The sequence below is a fragment of the Perognathus longimembris genome, chromosome 5 (genome assembly GCF_023159225.1).
Source record: "Perognathus longimembris pacificus isolate PPM17 chromosome 5, ASM2315922v1, whole genome shotgun sequence".
Lineage (NCBI taxonomy): Eukaryota > Metazoa > Chordata > Mammalia > Rodentia > Heteromyidae > Perognathus > Perognathus longimembris.
In genome coordinates this window covers 80,662,985-80,681,200 of record NC_063165.1, presented here as the reverse complement: position 1 = coordinate 80,681,200, position 18,216 = coordinate 80,662,985, and the positions used below count along the sequence as shown (strand labels likewise).

The 18,216-nt window shown below is 50.2% G+C and overlaps 1 protein-coding gene across 3 annotated transcripts in view; it reads left to right on the top strand.

Moving 5' to 3' along the window:
* The window catches only part of Schip1 (schwannomin interacting protein 1), a 103,213-nt gene that overhangs the window by 60,271 nt on the left and 24,726 nt on the right, over positions 1 to 18,216 (top strand). For 2 of the 3 annotated variants that reach the window (XM_048347192.1, XM_048347194.1), the window contains one exon: positions 16,634 to 16,752. In XM_048347192.1, the coding sequence (XP_048203149.1) occupies positions 16,634 to 16,752 (119 nt within the window). Of the gene's footprint in view, positions 1 to 2,949; positions 3,429 to 16,633; positions 16,753 to 18,216 lie in introns of those variants that run through there. The other variant, XM_048347193.1, reaches the window with a different exon arrangement.

The window sequence follows — 18,216 nt, the reverse complement described above, 5'->3', positions numbered from 1 at the left end:
AGGGCCTGATCTTTTTTGCTCAAGGCTAGCTCTCCACCACTTGAGCCACAGCTCCACTTCTGGCTTATTTTGGTTGTTAACTGGAGGCAAGTGTCTCACAGACCTTTCAGGAGCAACACACACACACACACACACACACACACACACACACACACACACACCGTTTGTTCTACATGCTAATAATTTATACTAGGACTTGAACACTGCGGTCAGCTGTGCATATGCTTCAAAGGTAACAAATAGGTCTGCTCTGGTTGAAGTGGGGTTCCTGGGGGGACCCCCCAGGACAGCCTGGAGAGAGAGAGCTCTAAGGCAAAGCCCAAGGGCCCTGCAGACCCTGCAGGCCAGAGCTTCCACAGCCTTAAGGACTTGAAAATGGCAGTAGCAGCAAAGCTACCATGGCCGGACCGATTGCTACACCCCAGTTCATGCTTCTTAAGCCACTGTGTGAATTGTGATCTCCTACCTGGCTTAATCCTAATCCATTTAACAACCTATAGCCGGCAACTACCATGAATGAGGTGACAAAACCTTGGAAATCTCCAGCCTCAATAAGATACATAAAGCTATCTAAGCTCCCGCTTGGGGCCAGTGGCTCCTGCCTATAATCCTTGCGTGAGGATAAGAAGGGGAAGATGGCGACTTGAAGCCAGATGGAAAAATTCGCAAGACCCCTTCTCAATCCCGAGCTGGGGGCACTGCGCCACCTTCATCTCAGGCTCCACGAGGGGCTGGGATGCCAGGCCTGCAGTACCAGGCCGGTTGTGGCAGGAAAGCCCGAGACACTGCCTGGCAGCGGGGGGGGGGGGGGGGGGGGGAGATGGATGTGATGGCGCTGGCCTGTCATCCCAGTAACGATGGGAAGCCCAAAGGCGGGTGCCTCGGGGGGATCTAGGCGCTACTTGAGCAGAAGCAAGACCCTATCTCAACAACCAAACAACAGCAAACAATGACCGTCCGCACCAAGCAGAGCTACAGGTGCTGCTCAGAAGTCGGTTGCCAGCCTAGCAAGTAGGAGGCCTGAGTTCAAGCCCCCTTCCCACAATAGCCCGCAAAGCTATAAGCAGTCGGCATGGTACACACCTGTGACCCCATCACTCTTGAGTCGGAGGCAGGAAAATTCTACGGAGAAAATACAGTAAAGAAGGGTCTTTCCCCATGGAGCCTCGCACTCGAGTTCGGCTCTCTTGCTTGTGGCTGGCTCTCTACCACTTGAGCCATGCCTCCAGCCCCCGTGTCAGTTCTTATAGAAGGTGGCTAAGTAACAATGAATGCTTGCTGCTGGACTACTTTTCTTCTCTATACAAACAAAAGGCCCTCATGGTTCGGAGCCAACACAGACAGAAAAGTCCATGAGACTTCAGAAAAAGCCAGAAGTGGTTCCATGGCTCAAGTGATAGAGTGCTAAAGTGGTTCTGTGGCTCAAGTGATAGAGCACTAAGCTTGAGAGCACGACCAGCACAATAAAACACAATAAAATGCGGCTGAGAATACTCCACTTCAAAGGGCTGCTGAGGGGACTAAGGATGTGGAGAAAGCACCTGACACGTTTGCAGTCCCTCAACGGGATGGTGCTTCCTGCTAGGTGCTTACATGTCATGGAAGACACCATACATTCCTTACATTTCAACCAGTCTCCTTCAGCAGGAGTTAAGCTACACAGGGTCCCTCAAAGTAGAGCATTTACATGAAGCCCAAAGTCCCAGCCTTAGCGGGTCTTCCTGCCCTGGGGGGGCATTGTGTGGCAGCCAGCATTGGCACATAGGCCTGAGGGCACTTGCTCCAAATAGTGGGTGCATGTACACACACACACACACACACACACACACACACACACCATCTACAGGGAGGCCTGGAGGGCAGCAAATAGCGTGATCTTACCAGCGAGAGGCCGTGCAATAACAGCCACAACAGTACTAATGATAGTGAACGTCATCGAGGGCCTGCCACTGTGGGTGTCAGACGCCCCCCTGGGAGCCGAGGCGGGGCGGGGTGAGGAGGAGGTGAGAGGATTTGGATTTGGAGCGGGGTCTGCAGAGAGAGGAAAGGGTTTGTTTTATAGAAATGGAGGGGGCGGGGTGACCAAAAGCTACGATAGCCACGCTTATGCCACAAATGGCATTTAAAAAAAAAAAATAGATACGGAGATGGATGCTAAGCACACACCCGACGGTGCACTTCTGAGCCGACGACAGTCAGGTGCCAGGAGCTTATCTGGAGTGGCATTTTTGCTTCTAGAACTCTTCTTCCTCGTGCTACGGTTGCTCAAGAGCCTGGATTGGCCCCTTTGGGGGGGGGGGGGAGTGTGCATGTGTGTGCGTGCGTGTGCAGAGACTGGCGGAAGCGTGCCGGAGAGGATGGGTGCAAAGTAGCCTGTGAACGCGCCTGTGCCTCCCTGGTCCTGCACATGCTGTTGGAATTGATGCGTTCCTCTTTTAACCTTACGGCCGCAGTGAGTGTGAGTGTGCACGTGCAGGTGCGGTGCGTGCGCTCCCCTGCGCGCGCACTTCTGTCTGCTTCTTGCACGCAGACTCTCTCCTCCGACAGCCCTCCCCAAGCCGTCCCCAAGCCCCGAAACCGTGGGAACCCGGCGCCGGGAGCGACCGGAAGGAACGCGGGGCTTTTGTGACCCAGCCCGCCACTGGCTGAACTTTAGAGAAAAGTTTGATGGATCTTTTGCTCTTGCCTGTATTAATAGAACAAAGCCCTGGCGTGGGACAGAGGGCGGGAAATCAATTTCGGTCGTGGGCCTCCTCGCACAAGGTAAAACTTTAACGTGGGATTTCAAGAAATGACCAGATATGGCGCGGGGGCCGGGGGACAGCACACATTTGTCCTCCGGCTCGGCCTTTCAATCCCGTTGTGGTTTCATCCGGCCCCGGCCAGTGAGCTGGAAGGTCGCGCGTCTATTTTTATCCCGCACCATCTACCCTGTTTAGAATAAGATGGTTTCCTTCGCGGAGCCCCAGGGCGGCCTCCCTGGCCTGGGGAGTCGAGTCAGCTGACTGAAACTCCGGCCTCTCTTTTCCTTTATTGGGAACAGAAAAGGTGCTGCGGAGAGGGATCTGAGGAAGGTGACAGCAGATGGTAGGAAGGCTGGCTCCTCGACAATCAGTTCAGAGCAGGCAGCTGCCCCCCCCCCCCCCCGGTGCCACAGACGGAAAGAAAGCAGGGGAGGCCGCCAGGCGGTGTCTGTGGCCAGAGGGGGCAAGGACGCCCCTGCCGGACAGACACTTAGCTGGAGCTCGGGGTCAGCATGAGCCATCCCCAGGCTCCCGGGCAAGGGGCTCTGCCGTCCGTCAGGATTCAGGGGAGGCGATTCTTGAGTGGGATTCTACAGAGTTAGAAGAATGAATTGCGACAGTGATGGAATGGATGACATCATCAGCCAAGAATCCCCCCTGGATGAGGAGGGGAATTATAAGAAGGTAAGGGCGGGGGGGGGGGGTAGAGGGGGAGGGTTCTTGCTTATCAACAGTTGGGTGGTATTTTTTTCCCAACTGGGAGAAAGAACAACCTTGTGGAGTGGCCAGATTCCACACTCTGGTCGTTCAGCCTAATGGAGTCAGGAAACCTAATACACGGACTCAGAGACAGAAAGCTAGATGGGCTCTTTCTGTTTCTTTTTTCCCCAGCTTATGATCATTAACATAGTATGGCACTAATACATATTGTTATTTTGAATTTGAAAACGTCTATTATGCAGTTCCTTGCTTCTTAGGCTATACACATACATGTGGAAATGATTAAATATTGAAAGTTCACCTGAAATAAATGATTACTGGACTGGTTAGTCTAGAGCTCCCAGTTTGACCTAGATTAATGATTGAAAAGGAAATACAAAGTTTTACAAAGAAATTTGGGGGGATTTTTTGAAAGTTGCTTCAAATACCTGCTAATTCTCAGCTTGACTTTTGACTAAGTTGGTAAGTTTATTTTGGGATTGTTTTATGTGGTAACTGTCTAGTAATCATGGGCCTACTAAAAATAGCTTTAGTTACATGGGTGAGGTCAGGAGACGAAACGACAAGTATATGTTTGTCTGTCCCCAGAAGGCTAAACACAGGTTGTCTTTCTTCCCTTCCTATTATTTGCCCAAAGCCAAGTGGAGTTCATAGCAGAGGGCAAAGGAGATGAAAATCTCATCCACCATGGACCCGGGGCTGAGGCCCCCTCTGCCCCGGGAGGCAGCAATCCACCAGTGCCTTTGCTTCGCAAGTTGTCCTTTCATCAGATGCCGTTCGCTTGCCTTTTCCCCCGTGTGAACTATAGGAAGTTCTGTAGTTACCTTCAGTAGAGTCAAGTATGACATTTATATCCTACATATGCACGTGTAGGAATGTGATTGCATGTGATTCCGGGAGTTCCTTTTCAGCACACTTCATTTCGTTTATGTTCTAACTCCGGAAAATCAAACTGAAATGTGCAAGCAGTCCCAGTGGCCTGCCACATTACCCTGTGATTTCCCCAAGAAGGGACTGAGTGTCTGGGTAATCGGTGCAGAGTCCTGAAATGGCATCCTCTCCCCACTGTCCCCCTCAGTCAGGATCCCTATCATCTGATTGCTAACCCAGCCCTGCAGAGCGGGTTTGGGGTGCTCATAGTTCCTCTGCTCTCACTGCCAGAGAAATGACCACAGCTTTCTGCACCAACCCGTTTTATCAGATAGAAAAGTGTCGACCTATTCACGCTGAGGAATGACGGGAGACATACTGCACTATATCACAACCACTAGCCCGTTCACAATAGAGGTGGGAGGAAGGGTGTGAACCCAGAAGTAGGAGAAAATCAGGAATAAGTGGGCCACGGCGAGCCTGCAACCCGAGACACTGCTGCCCAGAGCCACCCACATGCGGGCCTCCGCGGGGACTTCAAAGCTCCAACCACAAAACAGACTCGGGTTTTGTAACCTGTTCTCTTAACAAAGGGAGAAGCTGTAATCCCCGGCAGGTTAGAACCAAACACCACTGGGCGAAACTCCTAGGTGTCTGGGAAGTTCCAGGATGGTTTGCAGTGTTCTGGACCCGACCTGTCACATTCATTCCCTGTGCTTTCTGTTTTTCAACAACCTTTCTTAGTCAAGGGCCTTCAGCCTTCCGTCCACAGTGTCAGCCGCGAGGAAGTGCTTGTAGTCTGAGGGTTTTCGTAGGCCGTTAGAAACCTCCGGTGGGGGGCTGGGGATATAGCCTAGTGGCAAGAGTGCCTGCCTCGGATACACGAGGCCCTAGGTTCGATTCCCCAGCACCACATATACAGAAAACGGCCAGAAGCGGCGCTGTGGCTCAAGAGGCAGAGTGCTAGCCTTGAGCGGGAAGAAGCCAGGGACAGTGCTCAGGCCCTGAGTCCAAGGCCCAGGACTGGCCAAAAAAAAAAAAAAAAGAAGCCTCCGGTGACATGACGGCATACGCGACTTCTTCTCACAAAAAAAAAACATGAGGAACAGTCACCTCACAGAAAAATCACTTCACCTAATCCCACTTCCTTGACTAACCTTCGTCCTCTCATCCTCTTTGGTGGACTAAATAGAAAAAAAATGGATGCCAGTTATAAATATTTATTTATTTAAAGTCCTGCTGGGGTCCCGTGGCTCACACCTGTAATCCTAAACTATTCAGGAGGCTGAGATCCGAGGATGGCAGTGCGAAGTCAGCCTAGGTAGCAGAGTCCATGAGACTCTTATCTCCAGGTAACCACCAGAAAGTCAGAAGAGGAGCTGTGGCACAAGTGGCAGAATGCTAGCCTTGAGGGGGAAGAAAAAAAAAACACTCAGAGACAGCGCTCAGGTCCTGAGTTGAAGCCCCAGGACCAGCACGCGCATGCGCACACACACACGCGCGCGCACACACACACGTGCTGTGTGTTTTCTAGTCTTGGATCTATCAGTAAACACGTGGGACCCTATGCCTCTAATGTACATATATTGGATTCAGAAATTACACTCAATTTCCATCTTTCTCCGTATCTTATAGAACACATATACATATATATATAATACTCTACAGAATAAAGTGCTTATAAATACAGATAAAAATTCTATCTCCTCTCACTTGGAGATGGGTGGTCAAGAACAGTTGGCAAATTGGTATTCCCAGGTGGCCTCAGAATTCCCTGAGCCAGTTCTAATAAAAACCACACATGTGTCGGGATTGTATAGCAGGATTGTTTAAAAGTCAGACAAACAGCCTTTGGGGGAAAGGTCGCTTTGCAATGACTAAAATTAGATTCCACCAGAGCAGGGGAAGGAAAAGATTATGCATCGTCCTTTTCCTTGGGGGAAGATCCGACTGGTGAGGAAGATGTTTCATTAAAGACTTCTGGTTGATTCAGTCTTGAGAGTAAACCTGCCTTGACCGCAGAGGGATGGCAGTGTTTGGGAAGAGCCCCGGAGGCCATCACAGGGCTAGGGGTTGGAGGAGGAGAAGGTGTTCAGTCCCTTACTTCCCTGCCTTCCTAAAGAGATTCCCCAGTCAAGAACTACCCAGCTGGCCAAGTTCAAGACGCAGGTCTTAGCACGGGAGGCAGGCTCTTCATTCATCACCCCACTCTCATTCTCCAAGGATCCTCGTGCCCCTGGCGCACTGCATCCTCCCTCAGGGGTCTCCATCCCAGACTGGGAGACCCAAAGAAGTGGGTGCACGGCATCTGGGCACCCGTAGGAGCCTCCATGCAGTGAGCCAGTGGGGACATCCAGTGTTTGTACCCTACGTTGTCTTGGGAAATATGCAAATGACAATAATGTAGAGAGAAAAGGAAATGTTTCATGTGTTTGTTTTGTCGGTCACAGGGCTTGAACTCAGGGCCTGGGCGCTGTCCCTGAGCTCTTTTGCTCAAGGCTAGTGCTCTACCACGTGAGCCACAGCGCCGCTTCCGGTTTTCTGGTGCTTAATTGGAGATGAGTCTCGTGGACTTGCCTTCCCTGGCTGGCTTCGAACTACAATCCTCACATCTCAGCCTTCTGAGTAGTTAGGATTCCAGGTGTGAGTCACTGGCGCCGGGCTGAAATGCTTAACATTTAATATGGTGTACAGGCCCAGCCCGGATCCAGCTTTGTCCCAGAGCCAACCAGGGAGGCCAGTTGGCCCTTCCATTCCCCACGTACGGGACCAGCACGCACAGCGGGGGGTGGGGGGACCCAGGACCAGCCGGCCTGCCCGCCTGGCTGTGGGCCACCGGGTGCCGGCTCTCCCGCCACCAGTGCATCCAATTACGGTGAAAGATTAGGGAGGACCCCGTGGAAAAAAAAAAAAATTAAAGGGCTGGGAGGAACAATATTTAAAGTGCAGCCACAGCTGCGCCTCATGTTTTTTTAAAAAGGTGAGTGGAAATGACTGCTCGAGATAAACTGCAATAAACAGGAATCAGAATGCCAGCTGCCACTGCCGACAGGCACTGACTGGGCCCTCCCCACACAATTACCCAGGCAAAGCAGCCGCAGACCTCTATTAACCCTCCGTCTCCTGCCTGGGAGGGATAAGCGGGCCTGCGGAGCCATGCTCGGCGAGGGGGGCCCAAGCCCAGCCACCTCAGCCACCCGGGGAAAAGCACCTCCCATCCTCCGCACCAGGATGCTTTGTTCAAAGGGAAGGATGGGACTGGCGCATCTCCGAAGGAAGCGACCCATGCCGCCCAGCTCCGGGTTCAGGGCTCCATCGCCCCATCTCCATTCCTCAGCACGGTCAGGGAGGGATGATTTCAGCACCGAGATGTCCCGGTTAAACAGCACGCACGTGGCTGCTCTTTGCACACCTGCACGTGTGCGGTCGGCCCCCCTCCCCGGCTTCCCCTCTGCTTCCTTCCCTCTAGGAGCAGATCTCATAGGCCTCCTGCTCTCTCATTTTTGCATCTGTCTGTGACTGAGCCTTAAAAACGGAGACACGATTCACTCACCTAAAAGTCCCTATTTTCATGTATACCCTTTAGCCTCCTGGAATCCCATCACTCAGGAGGCAGGAAAAGGAGGATTGCAGGTTGGAGGCCAGCCCGGGCTCTGGGGTGGTTTGGCGTGTGTTCCTGTGCCTGTATAAGCTGCCACAGAAACCCAGGAGACTGTATCACCCCAAAAGAAACCTTGTGCTCTTTAGCAGTCACCCCCAAATCTTCCCCCCCATTAGCCTCTGACAACCATCAATTTCCTTGCTAGCTCTTTCTTTCTGCTTTTCCTTTTTCCTACCCTCCACGCCGCCATACTCATCCTTTCCTCTTACTTTGACCACCAACTGCCATTACCTAAGGCATCTCCGTGCCAGACACTCCGCCTAGAGCTTTCCATACACTCTTCCATGAATTCATAAAAACAACTGATAGGACTCATTTGATAGGACAACTGCTGTGACTCATTTCTTCTAAGGAAAAGGAAAGTGCCAGTGGTCGGAGAGCTTTGGTAACTGGCATTTGTGCCATAGTGCAGACGCCCACTGGGGCCTTGGCTCTGATCTCCCGCCCCTGGCCCCCCCACTGCCGTGCCCCGTGTGCGTCTGTGTCCAGCTGAGCCCGCTGGGGCGTGGGTTGGCCCCTGGCTTCCTGCCCGTTGGTTGGTGCTCTCTCTTTGGACCGTTGTGTCCTGACAGCGATGCCACCGGCAGCCAGGAGCTCACAGGTTCTAAAATGTCACCTGTTAAAAATAGCTGCCGGGTCACACTGCCCCATCTCACCAAGTGGCTGAGCGGCAGTTATTTGAGAGCTAGGAGAGAGTTCAGGAGGCCCCCCAGAAGTTTCTTGGGGAGTGCCGCTGCGCGAACAGAAAAACCATTTTGTCTCCCACCCCGAGCCTGTAGGGTTGAACGCTGAAACGTGCCTGCTCGTGACGCCACTCTGGTTCTCTGCTGGCACACACCTCCATTGGCTCTAGCATGCCAGCTGGAGCACTCAGCACCCATGGTCGTGGGTCTCTGAACCCAGCTCTCTTATGAGTACTGGTCCTGGAATCTCAGGACGTGTTGGGAAGGCAGGTTGGGTGGTTGGTTTGAGTGTCAGCAGTAGGAAGTGTCAAGTCACGCACAATGAAAAGAAGTGGGGAGTGATGGCTCACACCTCGAATCGTAGCTGCTCGGGAGGCTGAGATCGGTTGGAAACCAGCCCAGACACAGTGTTTAAGAGAACCATCTCAAGGCCTGTAGTGGAACAGGCCGGCCACCTCCAGCTGCGGGGAGGGGAAGGAGAGAGGGAGAGGACCTAACTCAAAATAACCTAGACGAAAAGGCCTAGGTCTAGCAAGTATACAGTCCTAAGTTCAAATTTAGTACTACAAAAAAAAAAAAAAGAGAAAAAACAAGCGTCCATCACGTAATATCCCTCAGTGATGTGATACAAAGGTACTCTGCCATTAGCTTCTGTTTTCACCAATCATTAAAAAAAGGGGGGGCTGGGGATATGGCCTAGTGGCAAGAGTGCTTGCCTCCTATACATGAGGCCCTGGGTTCAATTCCCCAGCACCGCATATACAGGAAACGGCCAGAAGTGGCGCTGTGGCTCAAGTGGCAGAGTGCTAGCCTTGAGCGGGAAGAAGCCAGGGACAGTGCTCAGGCCCTGAGTCCAAGCCCAGGACTGGCAAAAAAAAAAAAAAACACTTCCCATCGAATAAGAAACAAGATGCAGAACTTGACACCTGCACGGGGCGTGTGTAAACGCACTTGACGTTCAGAAGGCCGTGTTTTCTCGCAGGATGCTGGCTTTGTCGTTGGCTCCTGTGACGCATCCATGCTTTATCTCAGCAAGGAAGTAATTAGAAAGCCTCATCTGGATATTTAGGTTCTCTTCTTGTTTTTTTATTTGAAAGAAAATTAATGAAAATTTCCCTGGGGAAACCCATAAATACTGCTCCTAATGTTTAAAAGCCTCAGAGTCCCGCCCCCCCGCCCCCCCACATTGGAAAGCTGCCTGTAAGAGTTCACCCATCTTGGGGGGGGGGCAGGGAAAGAGAGAGAACGAGAGAGCTTCAACGGAAGAGCACTTTCCACGGGGACCTCAGGTCCCCAGCTGCGTCCCCAGAAGATGCCACTAATGGAGATGATGGCAGGTATTGCTAGGCAGTGGGCTGGCGGAGATGCGCGGATCATTAACCGCTTCAGTACAGAGCCCTGGCAAGGCCTGGGGAGAGAGGCCAGACTGCCGTTCATGCCATCCACCCGGCTCCAGAGAAGAGCCGTGCCCGGGGGAGCAGATCTGTGCCCAGAGCACAGTCTGTGATTGAACCGGCAGCCGTGGCAACATCCGGGGACTTGACATGCCTGCCTGCCCCTCCGAGCAGTTGTCATGCGTGGGCCAGATCAACTACCGACTTGAGCGCGGTCGAGGGTTGAATTGTATCCAAGAGCATTGTATCCATGTGTGAATAACTTATGCTGATTATGAAAAGATCACAGTGCCGGCCAGTAGGGTTGGGAATGACCATCAGATGGGGGAGGTTTTGTTTTGCTTTGCTTTTACCAGTCCTGGGGCTTGAAATCCGAGCCTGGGTGCTGCCCCTGCACTCTGTTGCTCAGAGCTAGAGCTCCACCTCTTGAGCCACAGTACCACTTCCCGCTTTTCCTGAGTGGTTTATTGGCAATAAGAGTCTCACAGATTTTTCTTGACCTGGCTAGCTTTGAACCACCGTCGTTAGAACTCGGCCTCCTGAATAGCTGCAGTTACAGGTGTAAGCCACCAGCACTCAGCTTCTTGGGTGTTTTCATGTAATATAACTGTTCAATAATTGGAATTCTATACATACATACATACATACCAGCTCAATTTTATTACCCTTGGAAGGAATTTTTTTTTAAAATATGTGATAGAATCTGTGTATGTGTGGCACACATGTAGTCCCTAGCATCCTGAGCTCTTCTGGGCCAGGGACCAGTGCATTACTGGCTTCTGGGATGATGTATCCACCGTCCTTAGGAAGTTCTTACCCATCAGCTCCTCCTTTTCCCTCTTGCCATTGGTCAGAAGCAATGCCATCCCTTGGGACACTGGTTCCAGGACCCACCGTGGCCGCCAAGCTCTGTGGAGGGTCCAGTGTCTATGGAAGGTGGGACGGGGTTTGCGTAGAACTCCGCACCGCCCCATCTCTGCATTACTTGGGTGTGAGGCTGGGTAGGTGGTGTGTTTGTAAATGGCAGCATGGTCATGTGTCCGCGTTGGGTAGGACACAATCTGTTTTCTGAAGATTTTCAACCCGCCCTTGGTTAAACCCAAGGTTCTGAGGCCCTGCATGCACAGGGAGCCTGCAAGGACGCCTCTGCTGCTGTTCGGGGGTGAAACACCAATGGGGAAGATGCCTGGGCCAGCGAGGCCCTCGGCCTCCGAGACCCTCGTGTGACAACCTGACCCTTCTGCTGCCCCCGGCACCTCCCGGTTGCCATCCTGCCAGATGCCTGGGTGACTCACCAGCAGGCTGGGCCTGAGGAGCCTGGTACCTGTGCAGAAGAGCATGCTAGAAGCAGTATAGCACTATGAAACAGATACAGCCAATATGTTTGTTTCAAGTCTATTTCCGTTCCCATGGTGATCAGGGACAAGGATGAAGCAAACAGAGCTGGGGAGGAGGGAAATCCATCTGGGAAAGCAGTGGACAACAACAGGGCATTGGGGAGACATCTTTCTCTCTTCCACCCTGGATCCCATCCAGCCCTGCTCTTATTTCCCATCCGCCCAGCCCAGATGCTCCAGACAGAACTTCTCTAAGTATGGGGATGTGTAGGGGGGCTGAGGAAGCCTTCCTCCCGGGCCTTCCCGGGTCTTTTCCAGCTTCTGTGTTACTTCACGGTGTGGGAGGCAGGAGGTAGAGTTCCAGTGACTTTAGGTCTGTGTTGAGGATGTCCTTCCCCACTGTGTGTTCCTGAGAAGAACAGAGTCCACTCAATAAGCTTTGGAAATGCAGACAATACCCAATCTTTCATTTAGAAACTTTCCTGCAGATTAGCATGTTCAAAGCGAGGTGGCCCCTGTTTGAGCCACGCCTGGGATGGTCCAGCAAGGTGAACTGGCCCCCGGCACAGGAAGGCAGAGCTAGGGACAGGAACGTAGGAAGACAAAGGAGGGTGGAGTGTAAGGTTGCTGTACCCTAGTCTGAGAGAGCATGGAAACATCTTGCATAGTCAGTATCTTTCCTCGGGAGCACTTCGCTGTGCATTTCCTTTTTTAAAATGCCATTTTGTGTCCTTCAGGCAGTGTTTTGCGGCGTTAAGAGTCATCGTGAGCCTGATCTCCTCTGACACAGGGATAGACGTGGACAGGATTGCCTGGGGCTGAGTAAGGCATCATTTCCACAGACATTTTTACTCTCCCCTTGGTGAATAGCTTTTCTGTCTCTTACTGATGAGCTGGTATTCCTCAGCTGCTCTTTAGCTTTCTGCCAGCGACATCAATTTTAGATGTTTTAATTTTCTCTTATGAAGGTCTCTCCCCGGGCAGTTTGTCAGGGGACCGGGCTCTATTGGCCATGCGTGCATCCAGGATGACAGTATTGTTTTGAGCCAGCTCCTCCTTTCTCCCGGTGTCTAGCTTCTCCTCACCCTGGAGCATCTCTGAATTTCAAGGATATGATTGCCCTGTGGCCTAGCACTCTTACCACTTGAGCCACAGCTCCACTTCCAGCTTTTTGATAGTTCATCGGACATAAGAGTCCCACAGACTTTCCTGCCCAGGCTGGCTTCAAACAGCGATCCTTAGATCTCAGTCTCTTGAGTAGCTAGGATTACAGGCCTGAGCTACCAGTGTCTGGCCAATTATTGGGATTTGCAGAGAAGACCCTCCGTTTTACTCACAACCTGACTCAGTTACTTGAAACATCAGGAGTCACATTTATTATGAAAGTTAGTGTGAACCCTGGAGATAGAAAGACGGGCTGCAATAGGAAGATCACAGAATCGCTCTGGCTTTGATTAGCTATAGAGGGTATGCTTGCCAACCAAATGTTTTAGCCTTTTCTAAGGAAAAAGCCAGCCCAGAGAAATAGATCCCTCAGCTAAGAGAAATAGATCTGTAACTCACCTCACAGACATAATCTTCTGCATGGTGCCCACCATTTCCATTCGCCAGGACACCCTACACTGACATATGGAAAAGCAGAAGTACATGTAACAGCAAGCTAACCTACCTCCTACACTTAACAGTTGAAGTCAAAAGCACAAATACCTTTACTATAAAATACTCCAACTCTCAGATCTTGGTTTAAAAAAGAAGGAGAAAAAGAAGCAACACTAGGAGTAAGTAATTCAGAGAGAGGGAAGTAACCAAAACAGTAACCAGAAACACGTAAATATTTACTCTCACTAAGAAATCAAAGACATGGAAATCATGATCACTACTTGGTGTCTATAAAATTGAAAACATCCATGGAAATATCCCCTGCCCGCTGGATGCAGTGCACACAGCCTTTGCAGGACATCACTGGGAGGCTCGTGAACTGGAGAAGAGCTTTCCCCTAGAGTAATGGGACAAAATGTGGCAAGAGCTTCAATAAATGTGCACACCCAGCTGAGCCGGCAATTCCCCTCCCAGAAAACTCATTGCTCAGAGGAGCCGTCAGGCATTTGGGCAGGGATTTATGGAAAGATGGTATTTTTAATTTAACACTACTATAAGATTGGGGTGATAGGCAGAGGTAAAGTTGTGTACCTTGAAAGAAGATGAAGTGAAATAATAACTAAGCGTTATCTCCTTTCTCTCATCTCATTGGTTACCACTTCTCACATGATCCTTCCCAACTGCAAAAGGTAGGGGCTGGGACATGTAGAGAGACTTCCAGAACAACCGGAACTTCTGTCATGCACTAGGAGACCATCTCCAAGACCACCTCAACCCCAGTATGTTCATGCCTGACTTTGACCTTTCAGATATGAAATTTGAGATGACTGAATAAACTCTCCTTGCTCATAAAAAAGGGAAATTCTCAAAATATAATAGTACAATCTCGACTTTGCAAAATAGAGACAAATGCACACGTGAGGTCGAAAGAGAAGAAGGAAGGAAGCAAGCAAGCTAGGCTGGAGCAGGTGTATTCCTAGCTACTCAAGAAAGTGAGATCTGAAGGATCAAGGTTTAAAGCCAACCTGGGTAGAAGAGTCCCTGAGACTCCATCTCCAATTAACCAGTACAAAGCTGGGCTGGACTCGAGTGATAGAGGACCAGACTCAGGCAACAGGCTGAGAGAGCGAATCCCTGAGATCAAGCCCTAATATCACTAAATATATACATACACATCCACGCACGCGTCCATATTAAGAGAAAATACACCAAAATGTTGAGCAGCAGTCTCTCTGTAATGGGTAGGATCACAAGTGACATTTATGTTCTTTTTCGCTCAAGGATGGAGCTCTCCCAGTTGAGTCACACCTACTATTTCCACACTCGGCTTTTTGCTGATTAATTTAACACGAGTCTCTTGAAATTGTCTGCCCGGTCTGGCTTCAAACCTTGATCCTCAGATCTCAGCCAGTTTTGCTTGGATATTGGGTTCGGCTTGGTTGTTTTCTGATCTGGTGAAAACGTGGCATCAGAATCTTAATGCTACTGTGCGGATTAAGAACTCGGTGGACTGTGGAAATGAGTCTGTGTTAAACAAAGTTGTGGAGGGACGAGCTTCTGCGTGGCTGGGCCTCACGCTGGCCAGGCCCGCACGTGGCGAAGGTTGCGGCAGTGGAGCTGAAAGTGGAGCTGGAAGTGGCTAGCCAGCTGAAGGGCATCGCGCTTCCTTCCTGGGCCTGGGCGCTGTGGTAACCCAGTCTTCAGAGCAATCAGAATCAAATCTATAAAAACCTCTGAGAAAACAGTCTTTCATTGACAGACACCAAGCTACCGGAAGGACACTGTTCCCCCGGTACATGCGCAAACGAGGCACTGTCTGTTGTAGACAGACATCATTGCACAAGTTTTGTGTGCTCCTGGTGTTTCAGTGCTCAGGACGATTAAAAAGTGTTAGAGAAAAGGAGAATCGAAATGAGGTTTCTCAAAGCTACTAACACTAGATATCTGTCCCCAGAGCCTGCGTTTATTTTGATTTTTCTGGGGTTTTGAACTCTCAGGGCCTACCGTTTGCTTAAGCAGGTACTCCACCACTTGAGCTATGCCTTTTTGCTCTGGGTATTTTGGAGATACGGCCCTGCGTTTTGCCCAGCCGGATGGGGACTGCAATCCTCCTACTTACACCTCCTGAGTAGCTGGGATGACAAGTAGGCATCACCATGCCTCATGAAATGGAGTCATGTGAACTTTTCAACTGGGCTGGCATTGAACCACAACCCTCCTGATCTCTCCTTCCTGGGTAGCTAGGATTACAGATGTGGGCCACCAGTGCCCAGCCCTGGCGCGCGTGCGCGTGTGTGTGTGTGTGCTTTAAACCCTGCAGGATGTTGAAATGGGAATTTGAGACGGGATGGACACCTAATACCATGTCCAATAGTCACCATGACTGTGGAGCTGTTGAAATGAGGCCAGATTGATTGAAGAACTGAATTTTTAATTAATTAGTTAATGACCTATTGAACGTAAATGCACACAGCTGCATGGGACACACAACTGTCACATGAGGCAGAGCAGCCCTATGTGCTGGGGCATGGGTCCCCTCTCTAACACAGCCGTCCTCAGAAGTGGCTCTGCTGGGGCCGGGGTAAGCGGAGCCACTCAGCCCCAGGGCTGGGTTCATAATGTCCAGCACTCTGCGTTTCTGTACCTCCTGGCTCAGAGCATAGGCTGGTACTTCTCAGAGCCTCTGTGATATTACAAAACACACCCCCCCCCCTCGGTCTTCTTCGCCTCAACCTAGGAGCTCTTAACTCACGGGGGGGGGGGGCGGGGGGCTTGTTTTATTTTTAACTAAGGAGATCATTTTCTAATCTTCTCCCCTGTTGTTTAAAGAGTTTAAAAGTTCAGCATGGTGAGTTTTTATAGAGCTTTTAATGAGACGCTGAGTATTATAAACGTACCCAAATGATCACTGTAGCATCATTTATTTTCCAAGCCCTTTTGCTTATCATGCCGAACTGATTTCTCTCCAAAATAGGAGGCAGATGGGACTAAAGACATACCAGATGGGACCAGACATTCGCGTCAGGGTCCCTTACACCCTAAGCTTGGTGAGAGTCCCGAGCGGATGTAGGCAGGAATGGTGTGTGTCCCCTGCCAGGCTCTGGTCCAGCCCTTGCTATGGCGTCCGCCGCTCACAGAGACCTGCACATGTGGCCAGATGTGCTCATGTTCCCAGCTGAGAGGATGTGGGCCGAGGGCACACAGAAAAGAGAGAGAAGGCAGGATCTAGGGGAAAGCCATATTTGGGTTTTAAGAGATCAAGGAGGAAGTGCTTGCCCTCCATAACTTACTCCCTCTCTCCCTTTTCTCTGGATGAGAAGAAAAAGATTAGAGTGCCCAGGAATCTAATTCTCTCCTCCCAAAGATCATTCAGCACTGAGGCCGTGGTCACCTAGATGGGAGATTATAAAGGGCTCTGAAGAATTCAAATGGGAGACGGGAGAGACGGGCTTCATTGCTGTGTTTCATTGCTCACATGCTTGCTGGCTGTGCCCCCATTGAGTTACTTTTTTCCTCTAATGTCCCGTCCTAAGAAACAGCAGGCTGAGCCGTCAGTGGTTGTGCTATGCCCGCCCACCTCACCTACAGCTTCTTTTTTTTTTGTTTTATTTTCTTGAAATTTTAGGCACAGAAAAATGAGAGAGAGTCTATCAGACAGAAGTTGGCCCTGGGAAGCTTCTTTGACGATGGCCCAGGAATTTACACCAGCTGTAGCAAAAGTGGGAAGCCAAGCCTCTCCTCCCGGTGAGTGCTCCTTGGAGCTGATTCTCTGATACGTGCGTAGTGGATTTGTCACTTGACATCTGACAGAACTCCTCCTTTGAGTCCTGGGGCGGCTGCGTTCACCACTTTGAGATCTCCAGATCCCCTCGTTGGCGTATGGGTGGCTCCTTGCCGCACACAGCTGAACACTTTGAGCTCAGATTTTTATGTCTCATTTTTCTTTAGATAGAATACTGACCTGTCAGACGGAGAGGGGAACAAGGCACTCTCCTAAGCAAGCCGGTGTTCGATACACGTGGCCAAACACCAGCTTTCCCACTGCGCCGTCACCATGTATACCAATACTGCCAAGAACAGTTTGACTTGATTATTTAATACATGTTACTTCTCTCCACCTGCTCTGCGGGTAGCTCTGCGTCATTGAGTTCAAGGTGTCATTACTCATTCATTGCAGTTTGCTTTAGGATATTATTGATCATTTGCATAGCTTTAGATTTCAAATAAAACATAATAGGATGATAATGTTACGTAGAAAATAAGACCGTAGAACAGACTTTGTCAACCTTCACTGTGCTCACGAGTCATCCAGGAGGGATTTTGCTGAAATGAAGGCAGAAATAAACTGCCAAAGTTTGAGTATAGGTATTCCAAGAAATGAAAACACACTGACCGCTAGTCTCTCTCTGGCCCCCTGCTTGGTTCCAACTTCTTTGAAGCTAAAATCAAATATGCCCTTGTAAATACTACGAATGTCACCAAGTTAAGCCAGGTGCTGGAGAGAGATGCCAGTACTGGTGCATTCATTCAGCCAACATTCATTCAGCGTCATCTAGAGGCTCCATCTGCCACTTAGTAGGTCATCTCCACCCAGTAAGAAGGATGAAGGTATTAAAATCAAGAATGAGTGTGTGTGTGTGTGTGTGTGTGTGTGTGTTGTGTGTGAGTGTGGTATGTGTGTTCACTCCACTTTCCTTGGCTGCTGCTTCTGATATTTACCCATGTATCTCCAAATAAAAATAAAAAGCTTATCAGTTTTTACTTTAAATAATCATCTATTGACTATCCACCATAGGAAGTTAGGATTTATCTTTTTTTTTTTTTAAACGGCACTCTGACAAACATACCAACATATTTTTCACTCCCATTCTCCTTTCACAGTATCATGATATTTTAAACTCAAGTAACTAGCCAATGTTTCTGTGACTAAAATAATGGTGTGGTTTTGTGCCAGTACTGGCACTTGAACTTAGGGTCTTGAATTGCTTACCTTTTTGGCTCAGAACTCGCATCCTAGCACACGAGCCACAACCCAGTTTCTGGCTTTCTCTGCTGGTTAACGGAAGGTAAGCATCTCATGGGCTTTTCTGCCCAGGCTGGCTGTGAGAATCAGGAACCTCAGATCTCAGCCTCCTGAGTAGCTAGAGTCACAGAGGGAGCTACCAGTGCTAGCCTAGCGTTCAAGTAATACGTTGTTTTTACTGAATC